This window comes from Buteo buteo, chromosome 8 (genome assembly GCF_964188355.1).
Source record: "Buteo buteo chromosome 8, bButBut1.hap1.1, whole genome shotgun sequence".
NCBI lineage: Eukaryota > Metazoa > Chordata > Aves > Accipitriformes > Accipitridae > Buteo > Buteo buteo.
Window position 1 is genome coordinate 17,296,201 of NC_134178.1, and position 25,196 is coordinate 17,321,396.

General features: G+C 43.6%; 1 protein-coding gene across 1 annotated transcript in view; it reads right to left on the reverse strand.

Moving 5' to 3' along the window:
• Positions 1 to 729: 729 nt before the first annotated feature.
• HUNK (hormonally up-regulated Neu-associated kinase) overlaps positions 730 to 25,196 on the reverse strand; it is a 59,065-nt gene continuing 34,598 nt past the window's right edge. Inside the window, exons 5-10 of the mRNA XM_075034801.1 lie at positions 23,287 to 23,414; positions 17,597 to 17,732; positions 12,876 to 13,044; positions 11,681 to 11,764; positions 6,245 to 6,425; positions 730 to 3,886 (exon numbers count right to left, since the gene is read on the reverse strand). Of these exons, the coding sequence (XP_074890902.1) occupies positions 3,240 to 3,886; positions 6,245 to 6,425; positions 11,681 to 11,764; positions 12,876 to 13,044; positions 17,597 to 17,732; positions 23,287 to 23,414 (1,345 nt within the window). The 3' untranslated portion in view covers positions 730 to 3,239. The remainder of the gene's footprint in view (positions 3,887 to 6,244; positions 6,426 to 11,680; positions 11,765 to 12,875; positions 13,045 to 17,596; positions 17,733 to 23,286; positions 23,415 to 25,196) is intronic.

Consider the following 25,196-nt stretch of genomic DNA (forward strand, 5'->3'; position numbering starts at 1 on the left):
TAAAAAGACCTCAGCCGATTTTGGAGGTCTTCGGATCAGTTGTTCTAGGAAACCGATTTGTACGAAGGTAGGAGGAGGAAGAAACAGTACTTACAAGAACTGTGGGATCAACACAACAAAAATGCTCCAACTGAAGCTGCAACACCGATTGCCAGTTTGCATGGCTGTGCTAAGCTTAGCAAAGGTAGGACTGGTCCCTACAATCTGAGGAGTTTAACTCCAGAGGTGCACAAAGCTGATCAGCAAATGCTTTTGTTTATAGCGCGGTGACTTCCTATGGCTGTTTAAAAGCTGGGTTCTCATCTGAACCGGCTGACCCTATTCCCTCCCTCGTATCTGGATACAGCCACGTGTTGCTGAGGAGCAATTCATTCCCATCATTTTGGACCTCTGTTTTAAGGTGGGAAGAACTGGAGACACCTGTCAGCCTTCAGCGGTGACAAACAGAGCTTGGATAATGACCAGAGACTAGATGCACAACTTGCAGAGGGCTAATATTAAGCAAGGGAATCCCACCGTGTGCCTTTTAGCTCACTCAGGGTTTATAGGCAAGTCAGCAGCCAGATTCAAAGGGATAGTCTTTGATGGGTGAACATAAAGGTGCTGGTCATCCTCTTGTCACCTCACCATTTTGCTGGTTGTTTTTGTATTTAGATTATTCTTGCTACATAGTGACCTGACAAACAAAGTCAGAAGTCCATGGTAATCTTGTTCAAAAAGTACATATATTTAATAATGATAACAAATACAATTTTTTTCCCCTGGAATTTCTACTACTGTATTTCAGTAAGTCCCTTCTATGGTCACTGCAGTTTGACTGTACATAGCTACTGTCTAAGCTGGATACATATGGTTATGTTTTAGCAGTGTAGTACTCAAATATTCTCTATAAATATAATAAAAGATTTAACATTTCTGTTTTCATTCTGATTCTTACACATATTTACTGGATTTTCACAAAAAATACATGTCTCTTTCCTGCCTCCCCCAACCTTTTACTGGGTTCCAAATAAACCTGAGTTTGTAATTCAAGTCAGTATCTGCCATCTGTTCAGGTACGCAAGTCCGACGCACGCAAAAGATGGGATTTCAGTGGTCCCTGCTCACTAGCTTTGCAGCACAAACATCTTCTTAGCATGAAGAAAAAGAAAATGCTTTGATGTTTTTAAACAAAAGGAAGAGCTAAAATGGACCCCTGGGATGCACAGGTGCTCTGTACATACAAAAGATGACATTTTTCAATCTGAAAATGAGTAACATTATTTCAGGGCTGTCTTTCTTATTATACTGGGACTTTTATGTATATTATTTTGCAGGTAGCTTAACTACCCCAGAGGCGGGTGTCCTCACTACACTGAAGAGTACAAGAAGTGTATGGACTCCCCCGTACCGAACTGATGGGCGGCTTCAGTGCCAAGGTGAAGGTCCCATCTGCAGGGATGAGAAGGGCGCTCTGGGCATTTACGCTCTGCTCGTTTTGCCAGCGAGCATTCCAATATTGAACAGTCCAGTCACCTGTTATGTCAGTATTTGGATTAATGTCCAATTTTTTTCTTGCAGATTTTGGTGTAAGGCCTGAGCTATGCTGAGAATCTGGAGCATGCACTCAACTATGGGCTCTGCTGGGGACCTTCTCCCCTGCCTCTGCTGGCCCTCCTGCCCCCATCCCTGTGTATCTCTCTCATGCAACTAGAAGGAAAGCTTCTCAAACAGGGGTAATTCTCAGCATTTGCACAGACACAAAACCAATGGGGCCACAAAATTATTTGCAAAAATATTGACGAAAACAGGACTTAGATTCCTACAAATGGTCTCAATGCAAAATTCCTATCTTCCAACAACAACTCCAAGAAGATGATGATGCCTCTGCTGCCTGGGTTTTGAAATGACATTAAGTGGGTGGGCAGCAGTGGGGCTTATGCAGGCCAGGGCTGCCTGCTTGGGAACCAGACTGGAACAAGCTTTGTTGAGACATCCTGTACACACAAACGTATACGCAAGCGCGGTACAGACGAAAGAAAAGAGTAGTCTTTGGCTAAACCTTCTGATTTATAGGAAATGGTTTGAAGACAAAAACAGAACCAAAAAAATGTTGCCAACCTCTCAGATGTATCATTTACTTAGAAAAACAAGACCGGTATGCAGAACATGGTGCCTTTTAAGAAAGTTAATCTTCATTACTCATAACAATACCGAATTTTTGGTAACCACTGCATTACCAATCTTGCAGTATAAAATGGCATTGGTACAGGTTCATGTGTCCTTTATTAGTCTTTTTAGTTCACTCCAGTCTCTCAGAAAAGCCTTCAGGTGTGTCCAATGCTGCCTTGCTGTAACAGGGACTAACAGTCCTGCACATAGGTGTGCCATGGAACTAGTATGGCTGCAAAAATCAGAGGTGACTGGATTGTTTAAACACAGCATGTTGCAATCTGGATTGCTGTTGAAGCATCTGCTTGCAGATCTACCATATGAAAAGAACAGGCATCTAGTGATCTAGTGTGGTGAATTTCCACATGATGAAATTTGTGTTAAATAGTCATGTTTCTTCTGAGTGACATCCTTAAATCATCATTTTCTCTAGGAAAAAGATGATTCCGCTATCAGCTACTTTATGTAATTAACAGTAAAATCTGCTTTGATTTCCAATACTCCCACTTTTTCTGAATGTTTAGATCACTTGTGTCTTTATTCAAGCTTCTACCAACTTCATCTTCTTGGCAGTGCTTGTTAGCAAGTTGACTTTGGACATAGTACCTTGAGTTTTTCCACTTGTCTAGCCATCTGAACAACGCCTGTAGCAGTACCATGTACTGTGTGGCACAGGCAGATGGAGTGTGGACAGTCTTACCACAGATCCTGGATGGGACCGGCATTCATGGCACCACGCAGGTTACCTTGATGAATCAAACCCTTCATGTTTGCTGTTCTTCCAATCAACCTTACTACAGTACTAGATGAGAGCAGTGAAAATACATATTCACGTAGCTCTTTCGAGACATGTTTTACTGTACAGTTAGATGCCAAATGTTAATATTTAACAGCACAAGCAGAGCCCTTTTCTTTCAGCTTCAATATGTAGGACAATGCCTTCCTTAGAAGCAGACCTCTGATGTTCTATGTTGGACCACTGTGGTATATTACGTAGTGACAGCAACATGCCTGTGGCTTTCCCTTCTTGTTAAAAGTAAGAAACATTAGGTCCCAGAGAACAGCAGTGCAAATCCCAGGATGTCAGACTAACACTGGCCGCTGACAGCATCTGCTGCATTGAAGGAAATCTGCGCGGGGCTCATCTGCTGCAGCTGAGGCATCCTCGCTTCCAGCGGCTTGTCGCTTGCCGACTGCATTGTCTGGTTCCTCTTCCGCAGCATCTGTCCGATCCCCATCATGGGGAATCTGCCTCTGCTTTTAACACAGTTGGGGCTACCCAAGGGGTTGTTGGAAACCAGCTGAGTAGGGGACACTGCTTCTTCCTTTGCCGGATACGCTTTTTCTTCATATGTGAAAGAGACTTGGGTGGGGTGGACGGGGGACATACTCCCTGGCTGAAAAAGCGGAGACAGTGTCCTTTCACTTGAGCTTTTGTAAGGGAAATTCATTGGCGAGCCTAAAATCCTGTACTGATGAGAGGGGGAAACCTGGTCTATTTGGTCCTCTCTGTCAACCGACTCGAAGGAGTGCACAATATTCAGGATGAGAGGAGAGTCCTTTGCCCGGCCCCCGATTCGGGCCGGCTCCTGCTGCGGAGACTCCTGCCTCTTGAGGAGCCGAGGGGTTCTGGGGGGCGGCTGCTGGACTTCGAGGTACTCCAGGGAGCTGGAAGTGACGCAGCCCGTCTTGGTTGCCAGGGGTTCGTGGAAGGGGCTTACCGCACTGCTGGAGTCTGCAAAGCAATCAGAAAAGGAACCAGAAGAGCAGATTGTATTTAATAGCACTGCCTTCTCTGCCTTACAGCAGACAGCGTCCGACAACACCTTTAACAATTTTAGGAGAGTGTGACAAATGCACTAGCTAGAACAAATGGTCTTAGGGATATACTCAGAACCTAATTCCCTGACTCTCATTTGATACTTACGTTGTTGTTTCATGGGTAATTTATCTGCCACTTTCCTCAAAGGCAAGAAGAGTGCTTAAACTGAGTAAGACAAGGACATGAAAAGGAAAACCACAGATGTCTGCAGCTGTTTGTATTAATTATATCCTCTAAGGCCATGTCTGAGAGATCTCACATTTCTCCTTTCTTAGTGCAACTTTGCATGGTTTTAACTGGGTCTGTGTACTGTATTCACTGACATACCTAGAGACACAGGGGACAACAGTGAGTTAATCCCTAATGTCTTTACTTGCATTTTGGAACAAAATCTGTTCTTGGTTTCACACATGTAAATATGGAGTAGCTGTACTGGCCAGATTCGGGCCGTTACAGTCTGAACAGATTTGCTGCATCGACTTCAGCGAGAATCTTCTCCCAGCAAGGACTGAATATAAATGGAACAATCTTTGCAGGATTTGGCCCAGTAAAACAAAACAGCTCATGGAGAAGATCTGCTCGGTTTCTACAGGACGCTGGCACTCGTTTATGCCAAGCTAGTCACAAGAAAACATGCTTTGCTGCCTTTATGGAAAGCTATTCAAGGAGCCTGCTTTGCTAGGTTTCCCCTAACTGAAAGAATAGCGGACTGGCAGTTAATCACTGTCCATGAGTTCCCTCAGTCTCAAACCATCTAAAAGGGGCACAAAATAATTTAGGTCTGCCAGCCCTCAGGTCACAACCACAAATCTCACATGTATTTCTTTTGAAAGTGATGGTCTTGGCAGGGTTTGAGACCTGAATGGATGTATGGGATGAAATCACTCACATTGAGAGTTGTTTGGGAAAAGCAGACCAGGTTTAATCTGACTAGTTTCTTCCCAAAACTGGTCAAAATTATTTGACCACTTCATTTAGGAAGTGTCAAAACATGGATTCCATAAGCAGGGAAATGCTTTAGTCGAGATCTGAATGATTTTCAGGTTTCAGTTCAAAAAAGCAGGGAGAAACCTAAAGAGGAAAAAAAATGAACTACGTTCACTTCCTCCTGTGCCTCCCTCCCAAAAGGAATGACAAATTCTGAACAAAATGAGCCTTTTTTAATGTTTTTTACATTTTTCACAAAAAGTACGTCCCATTTCTGACCAGCTCCGCGGACTACTGCTACCTTGCAGCAGAGGTGCCTGTGCTGCCAGACAAATACCACTTTGACATTTTTTAAGGTATAAAACATCAAATGATAACTTATCAAGTCACAAGAAAGAGCAAAAAACCACCATAAGCCACCACTCTAAATAACTCCCTGACACCACATTAAACATTCTGCATCACCGTATTTCCCCCCACTGCTCTGTAATGACCTTCCCTCACTTAGTTCCTTCATTTAACAGCTGGCTACATCACCTTCCTGCTCCTCAATGTCTCCCATCCACATCCGCACTACCAACACCCCATTTTCCCCGCTGGCTCCTCTTTCCCTCCGCTCCTTTCTTCCACCTCCTTTTGCGAGCAGCTCTCAGCCGTTCCTCCCAGGCTGCTTCCTACCCTGCGTGATTAATGCTCTGCTCTCCTCTAGCTGTCTCGTCTTTCCCCTTCTCTGTTAATGCTTTCCCCTTTCCTTTTGCTGCCTGAAATTTGCTGGGGTTAGCAGTCCCACCTGCATTTCCTCTTGCCTGCCTATTTCCCCTTCCTCCACCATCAGCTGCCGCGCACTGCTTCTCCCAGGGATGCCACCGTTACCAGCACTCTCCTCAGGGTCAGGGATTTCTTCCCGTGCTGCCCCTTAGTACCCCTTAGCAATACCGGTAGGAAGAAGCTTGTCTACCGGCTTTGGTTTGTCAGTGATCTGGGGTGGGTGTTGATGCCTTCAAAGCACCAGTGTGAAGTGCAGATGATTTTGTGTAAGTATGTATAAATAGGGAAAGAAAGCTTTTTTTAAAACACTGTGGGAATTCTGTCAAATAAAAGAGAAGTAGAAGTGAGGATTCATGACTGCTGAACATTGTCATGGTTTCCCCAGGATGTTTCCTTCAATGTTTGGCTACGTTATCCAGTCCTCTTTCACATACCACCTCCAGAGCAGACAGTGAATGCAAGCACACGACTGTTTACTAACAAACACACAACACACAAGACGCTCTCATTAATACCACGCGTGCCCACGCATGCACATGCGCACAGGGACACACCACTGGTATTTCTCCCACTGACCTTTCTCCGGACCTCCAGTCTTGGTGACTTTCCGGTCCTTCAGCAGAGCCTTGGTGTTCTGTATCTGTGAGATAAGACAGGAAGAAGGCTGTCTATATGAAACTGGACTTTTCTCAGTTTTCTTTGGGAGCTGACGGTGAAGAATCTCCCCTTTCTTTTCTTGTTCTTTGAGTTTTTTGTCCTTTAAGTTGTAAAACAAACAAGAACAATTTGGTTTACTTAAGGGAAATTTAAATGACCCCCAGACTTATAAGCACACCACTTACTGAAGCCAACTTAAAAACTATACATTTACAAGGAACTTATCCTGGCTACTCAAGATAACTAAATCTTTCATGTCTCATTTTCCTCTGATCTGTTTGACATGATTTCATGGCTCCCATCTGCTCTGACACTCATACAGTGTGAAAGTTGGTTTTGGAAAATTAAAGGAAAGCTTTCTCTTCGGAGGCCATTTGTCCTAGGACACCTCGTTGGAGCAAGTAGATGAAGGTTCCTGCTCCTTCATACCTGAAATTTGCCTCCCCATTTAAACACTGAAAAAAGGTCTTTGATTTCTCTTTATTGCACTTCCTCTGACATTTGAAAAGGTGAGCTGCAAAGCTTTAAAGACGTTTAAACTCTTTGAGTCTTTTATCTTCTGTCCAAAACAGATCAGGAGGAATACGGCCCTTGCTTTTACAGCATCTCTGCAACTGCACAAGACATGGAGGGGGAGAAAATTACTGACCCAACCTTTCACTGAACCCTAACTCCTTTTCGTGACGGGGAAGGCAGCTGAAGGTGGGATTGCAAGCGCATACATCCTAAAAGATAGGTTTGATCTTCAATGATGACAGAGGGAAATCAGAAGTTGGGAATGGGATCTGAAGAGGAATCCAATTTTCAAAGCACTGTTTTACAGTGAAAATTCATTTTATCTTTTTTCAACGTGAATCACTAGATTCTGCAAGCTGCGTAACACTCTTTACCTGCCACTGATTACAGGGGGAGCTAAAACTCTTATTTAACTTCTAAAAATCAGGCATCAGATTTGTGGCCCACATTTTGCCATTCCTCAAAGACTTCAAGAATCTCTCACCTTTCTGGAACAAATCTGTGTGGTCTGGTTTTAGATGTCAATCTCAAAAAAGTGGGGCTTTTGTTCTGGTTGCTTTGGGGTTGTTTCTTTAGAGGGGCTTCTATGTCACATTCTTTGTGTGGCTGTAATTCTCATTTAAGCAACATGTTTCACTGAGTCTTATTGAAAAGTCACTGTAACTACAAGTCTTTTTTTAAAAATGCAGGGAAGTTCCTTCACCCAATTATGTGCTGAGGCCTGTATTTTGTCTGATAATTATGCACTGCCAAAGGGCTGGCTCTCTTGATGATTTTCTATTGAAAGTTCATTGACATGAAGTCTATTGAAACCTTCAAATGCAAAGTAACATGCATACATGCGAGAGAGGGAAAGAAAGATGCAGAAGACAACTTGGGTTCTGTTGGGCCACTACACAGCTCTGGAAATGTATTAAGACACCTAAGAGGAAAATAACCGGATTGCACTTGTTATGATTATTCCCAGCTCAGACAGAGTTCAGCCCCCCACATAGAGGGTGTCTGGGCATTGCTGGGCTCATTAACCTTTGAGTTTTCAGAATTTACGGAGTCAGAAGGAAGAGCTTCAGTGAATCATGAATTGGGGTTTTTAGTTTTATTACAGAAGTGGTTAGGTGACTTGGGAGAGTGAGAACCAGAGACCTTCTGAGTTCCTCGTTGTCTTCACATCTGTCTCCCTTCACGCATGTGTTTTTTGTCGCCAGCCATCCCTCCATCCATCCCTTACCCCCTCCAATTTCTTTCCCTTTAGCTAGCTAAAGCTGGCTAATCCTTCCATGGAAACAAACCAATGCATTATGGAGCCATCATCACTTTGCTTGCATGATACCTCTTCTTCCACCTGATGTCTTTCCCCTTGCCTTTAGAGGCTGTAAACACCTCTGTCACCGAGCATTTATTCCTCCCTGCCTGTGTTGTGCTTGGAACAACACAATGTCTGATCGGTCCTAGGCACTGTCTGGGCGACCACAGTCACTACTGATGACGATGAAGTAATAAAAACAGTAATAACAACAATAGCAATAATAATAATAACAACACTGTGTGAATAACACCCTGCGACAATAGAGTCAGTGGGAGCTGTACAGTTAATTTTGAGCCTACCACACTATTTTCCTCTCAGGGCTCTAAAACTCTGCTGCGAAGTTCAGTAAAAACTGGGCTCTACTGCATATCTTTTTTTAAAGGTACTTGTGAGGATGAGACCAAGTGGTGACTGTATTAAGTCTAAAGGAGACTATCAAGATTGTTAGCAGCTTTCTGCTATTTTGGATAGGTGAAGAAAGAATTTGCATGTCAGTTGCTGCAGCATCTGTCAGAATGCAGGACGTTTCAATGCTGCAATATTTTTAGCCTAATGGTACAAGAGCCAAGCCGCAGCTCCTTACCTGCCAAGTGCCCCTGACTTTGCCTTCACACTGCTATGTTTTCTAAGCAGCAGTAATACAGTCATACCATACAATTAAAAGCACTCACAATAAGAAAATTCACATATCTGGTGTTAGCAATTGATTAGTTTACCCTGGGTGAACGTTGCAAATAGTCTTATAAGTATTTTTAAAACTTACTAACGTTATTTCTCTTAGGTGATGGTTGTGAGAGGGGAAACGACCAAAATTCTAAACTCCCAAGGTGCCACAATACTATTATATTTTAAAAGGAAAGGAAGATTTCCTTCAGGGGAGTTATAAAAGTTCGCTCTTCACTGTACCATGCACAGCCATGTAATGGCATGCTGTCGCACAATGCAGGAGTTGTACCGGTATGTTATACTTGAATAGGTTTGGCATTACATCATCCTCTGCTATTTCCTGTCCTGACCTCGACCCGAAAAACTACCCTTAGTCCCAGCAACGGATTTGAAAGGAAGATAAAGGGTATTTGCCTTGGCCATGTCTGAAATGGTGATAAGACAATGATACAAGTTCTTAAAAGTTGCAAATTTCCTGAGTCTGAGCCCACCAGCTACCCTGTGGGAGACAGGTATCCCCAGCACTGGTCCCCTGGATTTGCTGGAGGGACGGCCGCTCATCACCTGAGGCCTCTCCAAGAAAAAGAGAGCTGGAGAGAGACAGACTGCTGCCTCCTTCCTCCCTGTGCTGCCCAGCTGCCCTGAGCACCAAAATGAAATCAGCCTGCAAAACAGCCTGGTTACTTAGCACCGACAGCAGCTCTCAGCACCCTCAGCCCTGGCGCACTGATCCCACCACCCCAGGTTCGGAAACCTAATGGAGAAGAGGGGCTGGGCACGACCGCTGCCTGCGTGCCCTGCTGCCTGCCCCAGCAGGCAGCCCCTCGATCGAGGCAAAGTCCTTATTTCACATTGCTGGAGTGAGGTGGAAGAAATTCAGTCAGCTGCTGAAACCGAAGCTGACCAGCTCTCCTCTCCCCGCTATTCCCATGGCAACACACGGCTACGCTCTCTGTGCAGTGTCTGCCTCGGGACCAGTGCCTCCTAGTTCCCCTCTGGAAATGGGGGATGATAAGAAGACTCCATGTGCAGCTCATGAACATGCCTAAGATTATGAAATCTGTATCCCTGGGTCCAAGTGGTACCCACTGATCCCAGTGGCACAAGCTAGATGCTACCAGGGCTATGTTCCCAACCATATGAAGGCATTTTAGGAGAGACGTCTGCCAGTTATAAAGGGCAGTAGCATCCCAGGGTCTGTATTCAACCACATGTGCTGCTGTAACTGTCCTGGTACAGTAAGTGTAACACAATCCCCTTGTGTAAATACAGCTAAAGCGATATAAACCACGCTTTATACTCAGCGATGCCCATGCAGAACAAGAATATACTGTATTATCGTTGCAGTGTCTGCACTGTGATTGCATCAAGGTAACTATTTCAAGAAAGAAATGACACCCCCTCATCCTCTAAATAGCTCCACTGGGACCAGCTCCGAGTGCAGGAGATGCTTTGGAGGGAGCCTTTATCCCTACAAACCAAACTGGAGTCATACAGTGGCACTACCGTTAGTTTTCAATTATCCTTGTGGAAGTCAAACACCAGTTCCCCTCTAGGGGTGCGGGGATTTCAGGACCACCACCAAACCGGACCATGCATTTCTCTCAGCTACGTGCGGGTACACAGGCAGGCCTTGCTGCAGGCTCCCCTGCACAGGGTAGGTACACAGAAGCTGTAAGCTACTGCCTGGATGGCAGGCAGAGCACGCCCATGGCTCTCTGTCACTGCACAGAGAAGTGACACCAGCAGCTGGAAGAAGCTGGCCCAGAGAGCGTCAGGATGCACCATGAGACATCTGCAGTGTTCACCTCCGGGTACCTGCCTGTGTTTCCAGAGGAAGGTTGCCCTGCAACAGCTTGAAATAAGCTGTCAAAGAGCATTTTGAAATATTATATTCATTGAGTCTACCCACTGCTGATACATTTTAAGTAAGGTGGGTTTTGATTTATGTAAGAAAAGAATTATAAGTACTTTGTCCTGCTATTTCCATCTGGCTTGCTGTTCAGCTTGTCTTGCAAGCAGTCTTTAAAATAAACAAAACCAGCCATGACACAAAACTGCCCTGCGATTAGACCATCAATCCAGCGCCGAAGAGTAGCTTTTGAAATAGGTAGACTCTTCAAGAATACTGCTCTTTGTCTTGGTAGGTAAGACTTGCACAGCTCATATTACTCTTGTAATTTTAGTGCTTGGCAAAGAATCAGCTGGGGAAGAAAAACTGCAGCTATGAGAAGACTCCTATATGTATTCTTTTAATATAGACTATCTTCTCTATTTGCAGGCAAAAAGACTGGAGACTGACAGAGCAAAAGGTAACCTGGTTAAATCTTTTCTCTGGCCAAGGGAAGTCCCTCACGGTGCAGTGGGCTAGTTCTGCATCACTTCTGCTAACCTGATAAGAGTTTTGTGCTAATACAGTTTCATTGTTTCTGGTAGTCAAGCCAGTCTTGGCCCAGGACACCAGGAATGCCAGGTGACCAGGGACGGTCACCCTGGCTGTCACTCAGCTCTCCGCCCTACATCACCAAGGTCTTGAGACTCAAGGCAACACAACTTCTTACAACACCAGCAATTTGCACCCCAGAATGAAACTACAGAGCCCCCTGAAGAAGTTTGCATTATTTTGGTAAACAGAGCATTTAAAACTTTTATTATCTTCATAAAAGTCACCTTTACACTTCCACCTAGGGGGTTGCTATTTGTTCCTTTGAAAAGAAATTGAAGGAATTATTTGTCCTGTACAGGCAAGATCACAGGCCTTTTTTTTCTCCAGAGGTCCAGAAATCCATCGCCTTAATCACATTCACCAGGGATCCTCAAATTCAGTCTGCTTTCAAAGTACCTTAATGAGCTTTAATGAGCTTTACCTCATAGGAGTCTTTATTTGCCTTGTATTTTTCTATCTGGTATAGTTGGTTCTTGTGGCAAATATTGTCCTGGCCTTCAGACTTCTGTGGAGAGAGAAGCACAGAAAAGTAAAGTATGTAAGATAATTAGAGAAAACTAACATTCAACTACTGCTTAATGGACCGTATCCACTCTTGGCATTCAGTGGAGGTGCGCCAACTTACAGAGATGGTGAATTTGGTCCATTACATTTTAAATACCATTGATGGCATCATCATTAAAACAAGCTTGCTAAAAGAACTGAGAAAAGAAAAAAACTAAGAAGCTGTTGTCAGATCGGAAGGCCGTTGAGGATAATTTCTCTAAGAAGCAAACACATTAAGAAGAAAACTCCATACAACCCACCCTCCTGCCCATGCAGTCACGTAGGACCCTACAGACTTTCAGCTAGTTAAGACTCCTTGCCAGACCACAGGCAGCTGAGTGGAGAGGCCAGGGGAAGAGAGTGTGTAGCTTGTCTTTGTGCGCTGTGCCCATCCTAGCACTCCAGCAAGTACCACGCAAAACGTGGCTTGAGAGCTCCGCTCCTCGGGATGTACAAGGAAGGATGACATGTGGCAGCAGACTCCTGCCCTAGAGAAAGCTGCTGTGCAAACCCATCAGCAGTGTTTCTGACCCCCAAGCCATACTCAGGGGCCAGGAAGGGCAGCAGGAGATTAGGAGACTTTATATTCATGTTATTTATCATGTAAAACTTTCAGCTAAGTTTTCACTTAAAAACTAAATAAAATCTTAATAGCTCTTAAGCTTCATCTTGATTTCCTGAATCAAATTACATTGTGTCATTGATATTTCAAGTGGCAGAATTATCTCAACATACAGACACAGTACACACAAGTAAGGCTCTTCACGGCAACAGTTTGCTTTCTATAGGGTAACTGCCTAGCCAGAAGGAATCTCCTATGGAAACAGGGACTTGTGAGACATAAAGCCTATCAGCAATGCTCTCTGCAACCTGGGGAATTCTTATCTGAAATAATGTTATTAGTTTGCAAGGAATACCTTCCCTTCACGGTTACTGTTACAAAATTATCAAAAAAAAAACCCCCTTGCGTAAAGCCTTGAGATCAAATGCCAGCAAGCTGGGAAACTTTCAGCACTTTTTTTATTCCCCTCACCCACTTGTCCAAAGAATTGGCATCAAGCAGTACTTACCCTAAGGCTTGCCAAGTAGCGCTCCAGCTTCTTATTAAGTAGAAAGTAGATGGCAAGTGTGTGACTTGCCCTGTTTGAGAGCACAGTGTTGATGACATCGCTGTTCTTGTAGCCGAGCTTCTCGGTCATATGGAGCAGCACGCTTTGGCTAAGGTCCTCAAGGTGAATCCTGTACAGAGAGAGAGGCAGAGCATGCTGTTCGTACCATCCTGCCAGCAGCAGAGTCTTGCCAGCCACAGGGGATGTGTCAGAGTGTAAAGAAAAGGCCTGAAAGGCTCAGTAACATTGGAGCGATTAGCTCTCTCCTCCTGTGAGCAGGCATGAAAAGGGCAGACTATTTGGGAACCACAGGCACCGCAGGAAGCCATGAGAGCAGAACGAACAGCAGTCTCCCTACATGTCCTACCCTGATGGGAAATGGCACCGTGATGCTCAGGATGCAGCCATTTGTTACCCTACAGCTGACTAGTGAAGACCGTCAAGATCATCTGGCTGCTTTTGAAGGAAAAGAGGTAAAATCCAACTCAGGTAGCTACATTTGGCTTTCTGAAATGACCCCTTCCTTGTAAGCAAACACCACTGCACTCAGCTTCGCTCCTTACCTGTTGCACAATATTCATGCACTAAGTAGCTAGGGAATTTCATGCCAAAGAAAGGAGATGTACAGGGAGGGTTATTACAGCAGCTCTCAAAATGGTAAAACTGCTGCTATACTCCTGTCAGTTAAAAGCACAATTACAATACATGTTTATGTATGTGCTCTTCTCTAAAGTCTGTAACAGACTCAGCCAAGGCGAGAAATGGGAGTACAGCAGCCTTGTGGAAATGGCAAAGCATCTTCTCAGTCTAAGTTAAAACCAGATTTTCCATAGAACTCTGCTCCTATTTAGACCTCTAAATGTGCTGGCCAGCTTCCCAGATGTACCCGTCAACTCCCATCCATCTCCAAAGAAATGCTGGGTTTCATTGGTTTCTAAAGAATATTCCTTGCTCCTAAGATCAAGCCTAATATCTGCCTAAGGCAACTTAGGGGAGTGTAGGTTGTGGGCTTTTTATAACCTGCCTTCCGCCTTCAAAAGCACCTTTCTCCACCTTTCCCACTCCTGCCCTGCTGTCCCCCTGTCCTGTGCATCTGTGATGCGAGGAATGCCCGGACAGCAGTCTGGGTCTGATGTAGAGGACTTAGACAAGATCTAAAACACAGTCTGGAAAATCTCAAATAATTCTTTATTCGGTGTGCTTACTAACATTTGTTCTGCAGCTAAGGAATGCTTGGGGTTGGGTTTTTTTTAAAGTTTTTTAAGTTCAAAAGCAAAACTTATCTTGGCTATTGCACGTTAAAGCATCTGGACAGCAAAAGAAATTCAAGCAATTGCTACTTGAAGCAAAATGGGAAATTTTTGCTTGCCTTCAGGGAATTTCATTAATAAAAGCAAGCTTATAAAAAGCCTGGGAGAATATTCTCCTGAAAATGCAGTTTCTGATGTTCTTCCACCTAATATCCATGCTCTCCCCTTTCCTACCATGTTCCCATCTTGGGAACGACAGGCATTACCCCCCAAATGGTGGAAAAGCACTGCAAGAATGTAACACAGCCTCTTGCTTGTGTTGATTAAGAGGGGAAGTGATTCTTCGCAAATTCAATAGTGCATTTTTCTGAACTATTTCAACACATCTTACCCACATCTGCACACTAACAAAAACTTGGGAGACACTCTGTCGAAGCTGACTCTAGTGGTACTTTCTGAGGCAAGCTCAACAGGAGATAGGCCATGCCTTTAAATATTTCAAACTTTATAGAGTATTTTCCCTATAAGGCTCCAGTATGACAAAGTCTAGGTGGGTCAAGCTTGGGACATCAACTAATTAAACTAAAGAAATATTATCCAAAAAATGAAGTAAAAGAAAGAATCTGTATGGCTTTTATCCTTTACAGCTTTACATAAAGTCTATGTTCAGATAGAAGTATCCACTTTTTTTTTGTTTTCAGATCAAATGATGAGAAAAGCAGTGCAATGAGAGAGAAAGAAAGAAAGGAACTGGGTTTTTTAATAGCAAAGCATTGCATTCCACATTGATGTCCCCTTTAAAAGTGCTTATAATAGGAAAGGATTATTATCATCACCATATTCACATATTTGCATGAGCAAACATATGCCCCCTCTATAGTTCGGCACTGCATTTTCTTCTGTTCTTCCATTTGATTTGCTTCCCTTTAGGAGGGAATGATTAATGGGCACTCCATAAATAGAGAGCATTGCACAGCTATTCTATCTAATAGAGGCCAGCCCCTTCTGTAAGTCACCTACCTAAGTGCACCAATGAGCAAACTCTAGAAGGGACGCTTCCACCACAACCTGACTAGAGCCTGACAACTGCAAGGAATTAAAAAATAGAGGCATGAAAATGTACCTATAAATGCAAAAGAATTGTGAAAGCACATTCAAGCCTATTTCTGTCTTTTTTCCTCTTTTCTGCAGATAAGACACACACAGCAAGAGAATTAAATTACCCATACAGCTCTCAGTTACACTTACATTCACTTAACAGATGCCACATTTAGTAGATTGATTAGACTCATTATGACAGTGATTTCATTAGCTTAACGACTCATTCAGTTTACACTTGTTTTCCCTTTCTTTACCATACAATGTTCAAATGTACCATACTTCAGTATGGTCCAATGCACCATAGGAACTCAGATTTCCTTTTGTTGGACAGCATACTATGCAAATTAACTCAACTGCCCTTAAATTTGGGGCAATAATGCTGAGATAATGGGTCTGCCTGCTCTCATTCTTATTACTTGCAAAATAATTGTTCGTTCGTAGGGGCCATCTTTATATTCTGTCCACGTAGGTCTGGGGATTGCAGGCAGCTGGCCTCACATTTGCCCTCCCTGTTTCAGTGGATGGCTCTAGTGATACCTCCAGGCATCCAAGCTGCTCAACATCCATCCAACCATATTTTGAGAGCAGGAGACCTGTTATTCTCCTCAGGTCAAAGAATGGCATATTCACAGTGATTCTCCACGATGCATTACTTGAAAGTTAAGACACTACCTCTGGAAGGGAAATGCTTGCTGCTAAATTAGGGCACCTCTCTTCCCTGTCAATGCAAAGAGAAAGGGAGGTAACTCAGGTAGGAGCCCAGACTGTGCAGGCTGTGACCCGCAGGCCAGCCAACAGCAACGTCAGAGGGAAAGGTCTCCAAAAATTCCTAAAGGCTTTCCTGAGATTCAGGGCTCAAACTGATTTCCTGTGCCCAGGTCTAAGCACGATCAAGCAGCGGCAGCGCTCACCACCTGCTTCAGCAGTAAGAGAGGGGTGCCGCAGGTGCCTCTCAGCCCCACGGGGGCTGGACCCACAGCTCTGAAACATACCCTGTTCACCTGGCTAGCGGCGGAGCAGAGGGGAAAACCGGTGGGAGGCACTCTTACCAGCAAAGCTGTGACCTGGGCCGAATGCTGAAAGCTGGTTGTATGTATGGCTTGAGCATGCCTATGGGACCGAGTCCTTCAGGGCACCGACACAAAAAGATGGCCTGGTTGGTGAACACCAAATCATTTTTGGGTGGAGGACAGTGGTTCAGACTTTCAGACAAAAGTAAGTTATCACGTCCCTAGGCATACGCTACATCTGGTATCTGGCAACTGAGTAAACTGTAGGGGGGAAGTTAGGATCTCCACTTTGGGACTCTCCTGTTAGCAAGTTAGGACAGAAATTTTGGGGCACTATCAAATTTTAAGCACCAAAATTAGGCTTTAAGTTGCTGTCTCTGCCTCAGTGTTACTTCGGATCTTGGCCTGCAAGCTAGTAACTCCTCCAGTGAATCCTCTGCAGGTACTAGATAGCCTATGAGACACAGCTGGAGGGCTTTGATACAGGAAGGAGGTTTTATCTGATCAAATATAGATATATATTTCTAAGTGAGTTGCCTGAGGCTCCATTTACAGTCACTGCAGAGGAACTCGGATCTCCTGAGCACAAAGTCATCCTACTGCAGGATCAAAAAGAAGTCAGATTCATCATTCTGTAAAAAGTGCCCTTATTTCTCTCCATTGACTGTAAGGGGAGCCCAGACTGGCTGGCTCATGTGTCAGCTCTACACTGCAGATGTTTAAAGTCAAGCAAGATTATATCAAACCAAAGTGGACAACAAGTATCTGTTTTTCCCGAGATGGATGTTTGACTGGCCATGAGATTTGTTCTCTGTTTGCATTTAGTCATGCATTTAGCACCGTGCAGGTATTCAAGATCAACATCCAACAAAGCCAGATCATTTAACTCTGACCTTTCTCACCATAGTTTGCATATTTACTTAATCCACAGAACCTCATGTATGTATCACAAATAGGCATAGCGTCTACTGCAAAAGTAGCTTAGCTTTTACTGACAAACAAGAAGATCAGAACTACCTGTCACACATACCCATTCCAAGGTCTGGAGCCAATTAATCATATGATCTGCACCCCAGACCACCCTGCAAATAATGTACCGTATGCCAGCTTCTAATTTAAGGTATTGCTTTTTACAATCTCAAGCAACACACGTTCAGTGGCCAATCCTAATAACTTTTAGGATGGAGTCACAAAAGCAATCCCAGAAAATGCACTGGGATGCTGTCACACAAATGGAACTGAAACACCAGAGCCATTCACGTTTTAACATACATAATGTATACAGACCCTGGCAGGCTTTCTCCCCTCTTTTGCACAGTACCTGTTTGGATATGTGACATTAGGTGGTGCTCTTCCAGGGTAATTCTCATTAAGCCATCGATTTGCAAGTGCCTGCTGGATGTTTGGTCTCTTTGCAGGATCTGGCTCTAGTAGAGATCGTAGAAAGTTTATGGCCGCTGTGAAGAAATCAAGCAAAAAATCCAATAGCTATGTCATCTGCTTTATGACTTAACACAGTAGTTGAGCTACTACAGGTGTGTAGCCTGACCAAAAGTATACTAAAAAGGAATGTTTTCCTTATGGTGTGCTCTAATGTCCTTGAGAAAAAGGAAAAACTGATAAGGCATTAGTAAGTAAAATAAACATGATTTATAATCACAATGATTTATAGAGTCATAAAGGAGAGGAGAAAAAGTGCCTTTTGTTTCAGAGCCTGTTTAAAGTTTCTGAGCAGGTTAGCCAAAATTTAATTTTTGTATGAGGACAAGAGGCCTGAGTAAGGTCAGAGGCAAATCACTCAATCTGTGTTTAAAATAGAAAGAGATGGACTGGGGGTGAGTGGAGAGGAGGGGAGGGATGCAGAGCTGGGAGGGAAGACATGGAGAATTGGGCTCCCTTTGACATTATAAGGACAAATTCTCTCCTGGCTTCTATCCAACCTACAATCAGTTGCAGGAGGTTTTAGCCAAATTAAAAGAGTACAGTAAATTAACAGGCTTCATTCTGTTTTCAGATACTGAACCTTCAATTTTCAGTGACATTCAATCATCCTTCGGGATTTTCTTGCAAAAACACTCAAAAGTACTTTTCTGATATTTTTAAGTCATGTGCTTCTTTTATGTTTAGGAGCAATGAAATCAAGTGATTTGCTTAAAGACTCACAAGAAGTGTCTGTCTGAGCTGAAAATAAACTCTGTTTTAACTAGGTCTGGTCTTTATTCCTCAAATTATCAAGGCTAGATTCCGTTTATCGGCTACAAGATAGTAAAGAGTTAACTATGTCCTCTACAATTCCCTGCATGAAAGATAAAGAAACCTAATTCTGGGAAAACCAAGATCAGAATGATTTTGTAGAGGAGACACAGTCAAGTGAGACGATGCTAGATGAGTCCTGAATGAAGTCAACAGCAAGCAAGAGGCAGAAGTGATGGCTGTGGCAGTTTTCTCCCGGTCAGATGGACAGGACCCTGGGGGCTTTTTTCCACCTTCTTCCACAGCAGGTCTGCAGTTGCCCTCCTATGCTCTCCTGAGCGTGTCGTGTCTATTCATCTCCTTACTAGTGCGGGTGCCCCGGGCAGTGGCAGCACAGGACCACTGTGGCATCGACGTTGTCCTCTGGGATGTGCCTTCTGGGTAAGCTGCAGTACAGCCTTGCCAACACAGCTACTTCAGCTCAGCACAGGCAAACCAAAGCCCTTGAAGTCTTGTGTTACAAAGTAGATCGAATGGGATGTGCTAATGCCTCAATGCTAGAAAACTGCGCAACTATGAGCCAGTCTTCCCATTCAGGTTTACAGGCATTTGATCTCACCGTCACAGCACGCTCACTCGGCACCATGCCATCCCCTACTCTAAAGCAGAGCAGCCACGACACGTCTTCTCCACCAGCAATACAGCAGAACCCTCATGAATCCCTGTTCCCACATGCAGTTTAAGGAGAATAATATGCCTGCTCATGAGGCCACAATGTCCTCATCTAAAAAAGGCATAAACGTTAACCTAGGCACAGCACCTCTGCCCTTCACTGGTTCTCCTCTATGAGAATGCTGCCCTCCTCCGTGTTTGCCTGGCTGGCTTCCCGAGCATTTTCATCTCCCCAAGCCCACCCAAATCACCCCTCACCTGCAGTATGGGACAGGATGGCTGGGCTGATGCATCAGGGCAAGACATTGGACGGGGAAGGGAGGGTTTCTCCTCAAATAAATCAGAGTTAGACCCAATAGGTGCCAACTCCTAACAGCCTGGGTAACCTCGGCATTCCACATCCTGCAGAAATCAAGTATCAGCTGGAGAGGGCCCTGAGAGCCTACCCGTTTCAACGCCGGCCTACTATCAAGAAGCTTGTATGTGGAAGAGAGAGAGTTACCATTATGTATTTACTGGTTCAGCTGGGCATCAGCTGTGTTTTTTCTAAGCCCTTTCCTCACAAATCGCTGATTTATGGGAGGTACTTTACTTAAATCCTTCCCAACATTTTTGTTATTTTCCTACCACAGCAATATTGCGGAAGCAGCAGGAAAAGCCTACATCCAAGTTCATAAGCCTGCTGGAAGCTGATGCTACAGCTGCTCTCCGCATGCCCCCAGTGTCCTCCCATCACGCCTCTCGGGCACGGAACCCCCTCATTATGGCAAACAACAAACCCCTTGTTCTTCCATTTCACCTTCTCTCTCTCCAGTACTTTCACCATCTCTGTGTTAGAAACCACATGTATCCCATGGGTTCAAAGCAAAATAAATAACCCCTCCCCAAACCAACACCCTCCCCCTCCATCACCACCACCCTCAGTCTGCAAATCAGCTAATGTCTCCTTAAAAATCTTACTTTTTTCCCCCCTTGGAAAAAGTCAGACTAATTAAATAAGGCTTGTGAAGCACCACAGAGGTAAACAGATCCAGATCAGGAGAAACTAATTCTGGAGAGAACATCCCCCGGGAGGCTCCCTGGCCGGCCAGACCTGGGCAACATGGAGGAGATGAGTAACAGCACTTTGGCTGACTTCAGCTCTCAGGTGGTACAAGGAGGAGAGAAGCCTTTTCCAGTTAGCTGCACAGCTGTGGGACAGCAAAATTAGTCCCCCAGGGAGCAAACACAAAGCTGCCCAATCAATTTTTGGACCCACTGTGTATGAAGCCATTTTTCCTGCCGCACCAAGTAGGCTGGCGAACAAAGGGCACTGTGAAACACCCTGCTAGGGCCTCGTTACGTGAAGCCTCGTTTATGACGAGCTTGAGGACAGCACTAATCTGATGAGCCAGTGACCTGCACTTGGTGGAATTTTGTTCCCATGGCGTAATTTTGGGGCAAACTTTGCTCTTTTGACAAATGAGAGACTAGCATAATGAGAAACGACACTTCTCTCTTAACTTGCTTGAATGTACCGAGGTCAGTGATGACCAGAAACAGAGTGCGCTTCAGGTGGAGATTTCAAGACCTCTGCTGAAGACATGTTCCTTGTCATGAATGAAACCAACTTAGTGTCTTGTTCACACTGTCAGGGTATGCCTGGTTATAGGTATACAGGTATTGCTTACAAAATTGGCCAGAGAAAATGCAATGAGGTCATTTCACAAGCCATGAGCGAGCTCCACCTAATAAAATCCTTCCTCCAAGTACAGGCATGGATAGATGATGGCTTTTCTTCTCATCTCTACTTCATTTCTCTGTTCCAGAAGGAAGACCATGAGCATACAGAAGCAGTAAATTGAGGAAAAAAAGGAATGTGTGCAAGATGAATACCAACTTCCAGAGCAACTGAACTCTGCTCACCTAAAATCAATAATCAGATAGCTGTGTTGTTTAAGAAGCTTAATAAAAAACAGTTTCCTAAATGAGAAAATCAAACACTAACTCAAAATTTTCCCTGTTGCTACATACTTGCTTTGGGTGCTGATGGTCACCCAACATTTTAACTAACACAAATAAAATATACTCTTGCTTAGTGATAAGACTGGCTACTTTTACGATGGGACTGTCTGTTCAGTAACTGTGAAATTCAATATTGAAAGACAACGTACTGAACAAGCAAAACAGACTCCTGCAAAAAATCTCTATGTGAATTTACAGAAAAAGAAAGCCTGATTAAAGAAAAAGATCCATAAACCTATGAAGTTAACAAACACAACAATTTGCAGAGCAGAGGAGTTTCTACCTACTGACCCAAAGCCTAACCATGGCAAGAACAAATGTCATCTTAAATCACAGTTTGCCATGTCAGTGAACGCACGAGGCTGCTGACTTAGATCGAGAACCGATGCGTACCTTTGTTCACAGTGAGTAAAGGTTAACACGTTTAAATCTATTCCATTAATTTGCCATCACCTCTCAAAGTTCAAGCTGCTATAGTTCTCACAAGACAAACAAAATATCATTTTCACTGGAGACCATACTGTCAGTGAGCTACAAATGCTACAGAGACACATTTGTCAGAAAATTTGATCTCCACTATAAAATGGTAGGATGAATGAAACAGTAAAATGAAATCTGTCAAAAGTACTGTTATCTTTTTTGATACCAAGGTCTGGTCTTCTACAGGCCTTTTGTGGGTGATTCAGCATTTAATACATGAGTTATCCCAGGGAAGTCAGTGAAATCTCCCACTTAAAAGACAATTGAAAGAAAACAACGATTAGGGAAACAGTCCATTGGTTCAAAGACACTACACAGCCATCATATAACTGCTCTTTATTGGTAAAAGCCTCACTCTGGGAGGTAAGTTTGGTAAATTTTTTGCCAAACTTGGAAAATGCTTACTATGACGTGCAAGTCCCTGAATTCAAGAGTAACTTTGCAATTGATGCAGGATTTGGCATCTAGATCAGTACAGCACGAAGCAGTCAGTATAATCTTTCTTTTAATTTACTCAGTGGGGCTTTAGAGCATGTGCTAGAACATTAAAATAGCCATTTTGTGCAACTGAATCCTAACAGGAAGTCTCCAGAATGGAAATACCAAACAGTATAATTGCGTCAAATAACAGCAAGACTTGCAGCATCCCAGCTCACTTGTAAACCTACCACTTTACAACATGCCAGCAGCATGAACTGCTGGCAGGGAAAGTGTACTTCGTACAGATGCTGAGTGAACAAGGAACAACATACTCCGCTTGATCCATGGATAACCTGTGTGAGAAAACCCTTAACCACCTACTTCTTCTGTATGCAGGTAAATTTGTACTTGGAGAATTTATGTTGTGACACAACTTTCAAGGGCTTTTTCTTATACCCCGTAACAATGGTTGCCATCCTTAGTGTACCGAGTGAAAATGTATGTGCTGTTACCCTCTTTCTATTTGCAATCTTTTAATTTTATTCAATGTCCCTTGTAAACAGGCTGCCAGATAAGGAGAACAGAAGCTCTCCATGAACAAGTTTAGCATACAAAAATAAAACCCAACTACAAAACAGAGTTTGTTCCAAATGCTGACAACGGTCTTGCTATAAGCTGAAAAATGATTCTGTTGCCTAGTGACATGGCTTTGAAGCAGGAATTAATATTTCTAATACTAATACATCAACAATTTTGCATTTTCTGAACACACAAAGGTTATCAAAGGTCACTGTCCCAATATAACCTTCTGTGTGCATGTCATTATTCCATAATAAATGTGAGGAGGTCATTCAAGGTAGCTTACCAGTCGACCCTAGTCATAATGCCCAGGAATCTGTTATTCCAAAATAATGTGTTCATGCACCTATACCCTATGCTACAATCATCTGAACGTGCAAAACTGACCAACTACTCTATAAAAGCAATTTCACAGAATTTCACAGTTTTGTTCTTCTCTCATCTTCAGCAGAACTTGACACTTCTCCAGCTTACATACAGAAGTCAAAGCAAAAGGAGTTATACTACAGCAATTGCTGGAGATTTTTTGGATGCTAAAATGAAAAAAAGAGTATTTTTCACAATTAGCATGCCATGGCGGTAGCATAACTCACAATCCAGAATTCCACACAATGGTTCTCACCAACTAGATCTGAACAGGTCCCAGCACGCCCCCTTGATTACCTGTAGAGAGCTGGGTGGGAAAAGGGTTCATTTCTTTGTCCACCATTTTCTGGTATAAAGCTCTCAAGCTGAACGGCTCCACAGTAAAAGGTAATGTTCCAGTCAACATTGCATACATGTTCACCCCACTAAAAGAAAACATAGAGAAAAAGAAACCAAAATGATCAGGAACAAGGAAAAACTTAGGCTTAGGTTTTAGTGACCGTACTTCATCTTTAATGTTTGACAGCTATTAAAAAAAAACCCTCAAAAGCTCTCTCTTCCGTTGCATACAATGATTTGGGCAAGAATTCCCAGGGGTTTGCTCATGGAGGGTCACACAATGTGTAGGACACAAGCTGGGAGCTACAGAACTGAGCCTAGCTCTTAGGCAACTCCTTGGCTAAATGCCACGCCACAATTAAGTTTGTCCTCAGGCTGCATAAACATGCTGCTTTTGGAGGCCTTGTCCTGGTGCTGCCCTGGGTGTGGAATGACTGCCTGCACCAACGGGGACATCGCAGGTCATGGTTCAGCACCCAAAGGTGACCTCCGTGGCCTCTGGTACAGCCCAAAAGTCAGGTGTGAACAATTACAAGTATGAAAACTTCCTGCTTGTTTAGTGATGAAAGTGGGTTGGGCATTCTTGTTCTTTTTCCTCTTAAAAAGGCTTTAAATTCAATTTGAGTGGAATTCCTCCCTTTTGGAAATTTGTTTCCCCAGTCTGCTGAATACATGTATGTGAACAGAAAGAAACTAAACCAGTGTGCTATCACGAACTGTGATAGCACCATTTGTTCAGCTATGAGGAAGGGTAGGAGTTAATCATATTTTCTTTTCTTTATTAAAAAAAAAAAAGAGCAGGACATTATTACTGGAGAAGTTTAAATGGTTTACAAGAACGACTGTGCTCCGATTGCCTGTGTTCCTCAGGGCTGGTACTCTCAACCTTGATCTGGACAGATGGCCCACTGCTGGAGTGAAAAATTCAGTAGCCATACAATGATTTAGATATGGGTCTCCTCAGAGGACAGACTGCAAATTAGGCTTCAGCAGGGGAAGTTCTAAACAGCCTTGAGGAGCAGCAGGGTACCCACTGTATCAAACCAAGAGATGAATTTGACACAGGTCCTAGTCTCATGTATAAACTATGGCCAGTCTTTCTTAGCACTAGTAGTACTTACACTGTACTTCACATTTTCCAAGCACTCCAAATACTTCAACTTGGGAATTGTCATAATTCTGTTATTTCATTGACATTTATTCAGATGTTATTATCCCCACTGGGTAAGGGAAAATCTGCTGATACTAAAGCAAAACTAAAACTCAACTGACTTCAGCTAATTCCTCTCCAGGACTGATAAGGATAACTGACACCATGTCCATGGCCAACAGGAGGGTAGTGTGAGTTGCACGGTCTAAAACAGTACTGCAGACAAATTCATTTACTCCAAAACATCTTTCTGGCTTCCTCTACCTCTGGCACTGGGGACTTCTGTCTGTTCTTTTGCCTGAACAGTAGTAAGCTTAGAAAGGCTCACAAGTTTTCTGGCCATTTTTATTCCCCCTTTAATGACCGTGCTTTTCAAAGTGATGACCTGACTTGATTTCACTTTTCTTGTTGGACTTGACTGTGGATAGTGCACGGAGCCCACGTGAAGTGCTTGAGGATCCTTTGGGGAAAAAATAAAAAAGCTGTTGGTCCTCTTGTGCCAGAGCCATGTCTTCTACTAAGTCTGAACATCACTGATCAACAGCTGTGCTTTACTGCGATCTCTCCATGCTATATGTTCTAGTGATCTATATACAGGTATGTAAAGATCTATTTGAAACAAGGTATCTGCGCAATTTAGTTCACAGAGCCATATTAATTAAACAGATTTTCTTGCTCAGAGTAGCCCAAATACATGAATAACGTTTCTCATTGGAGC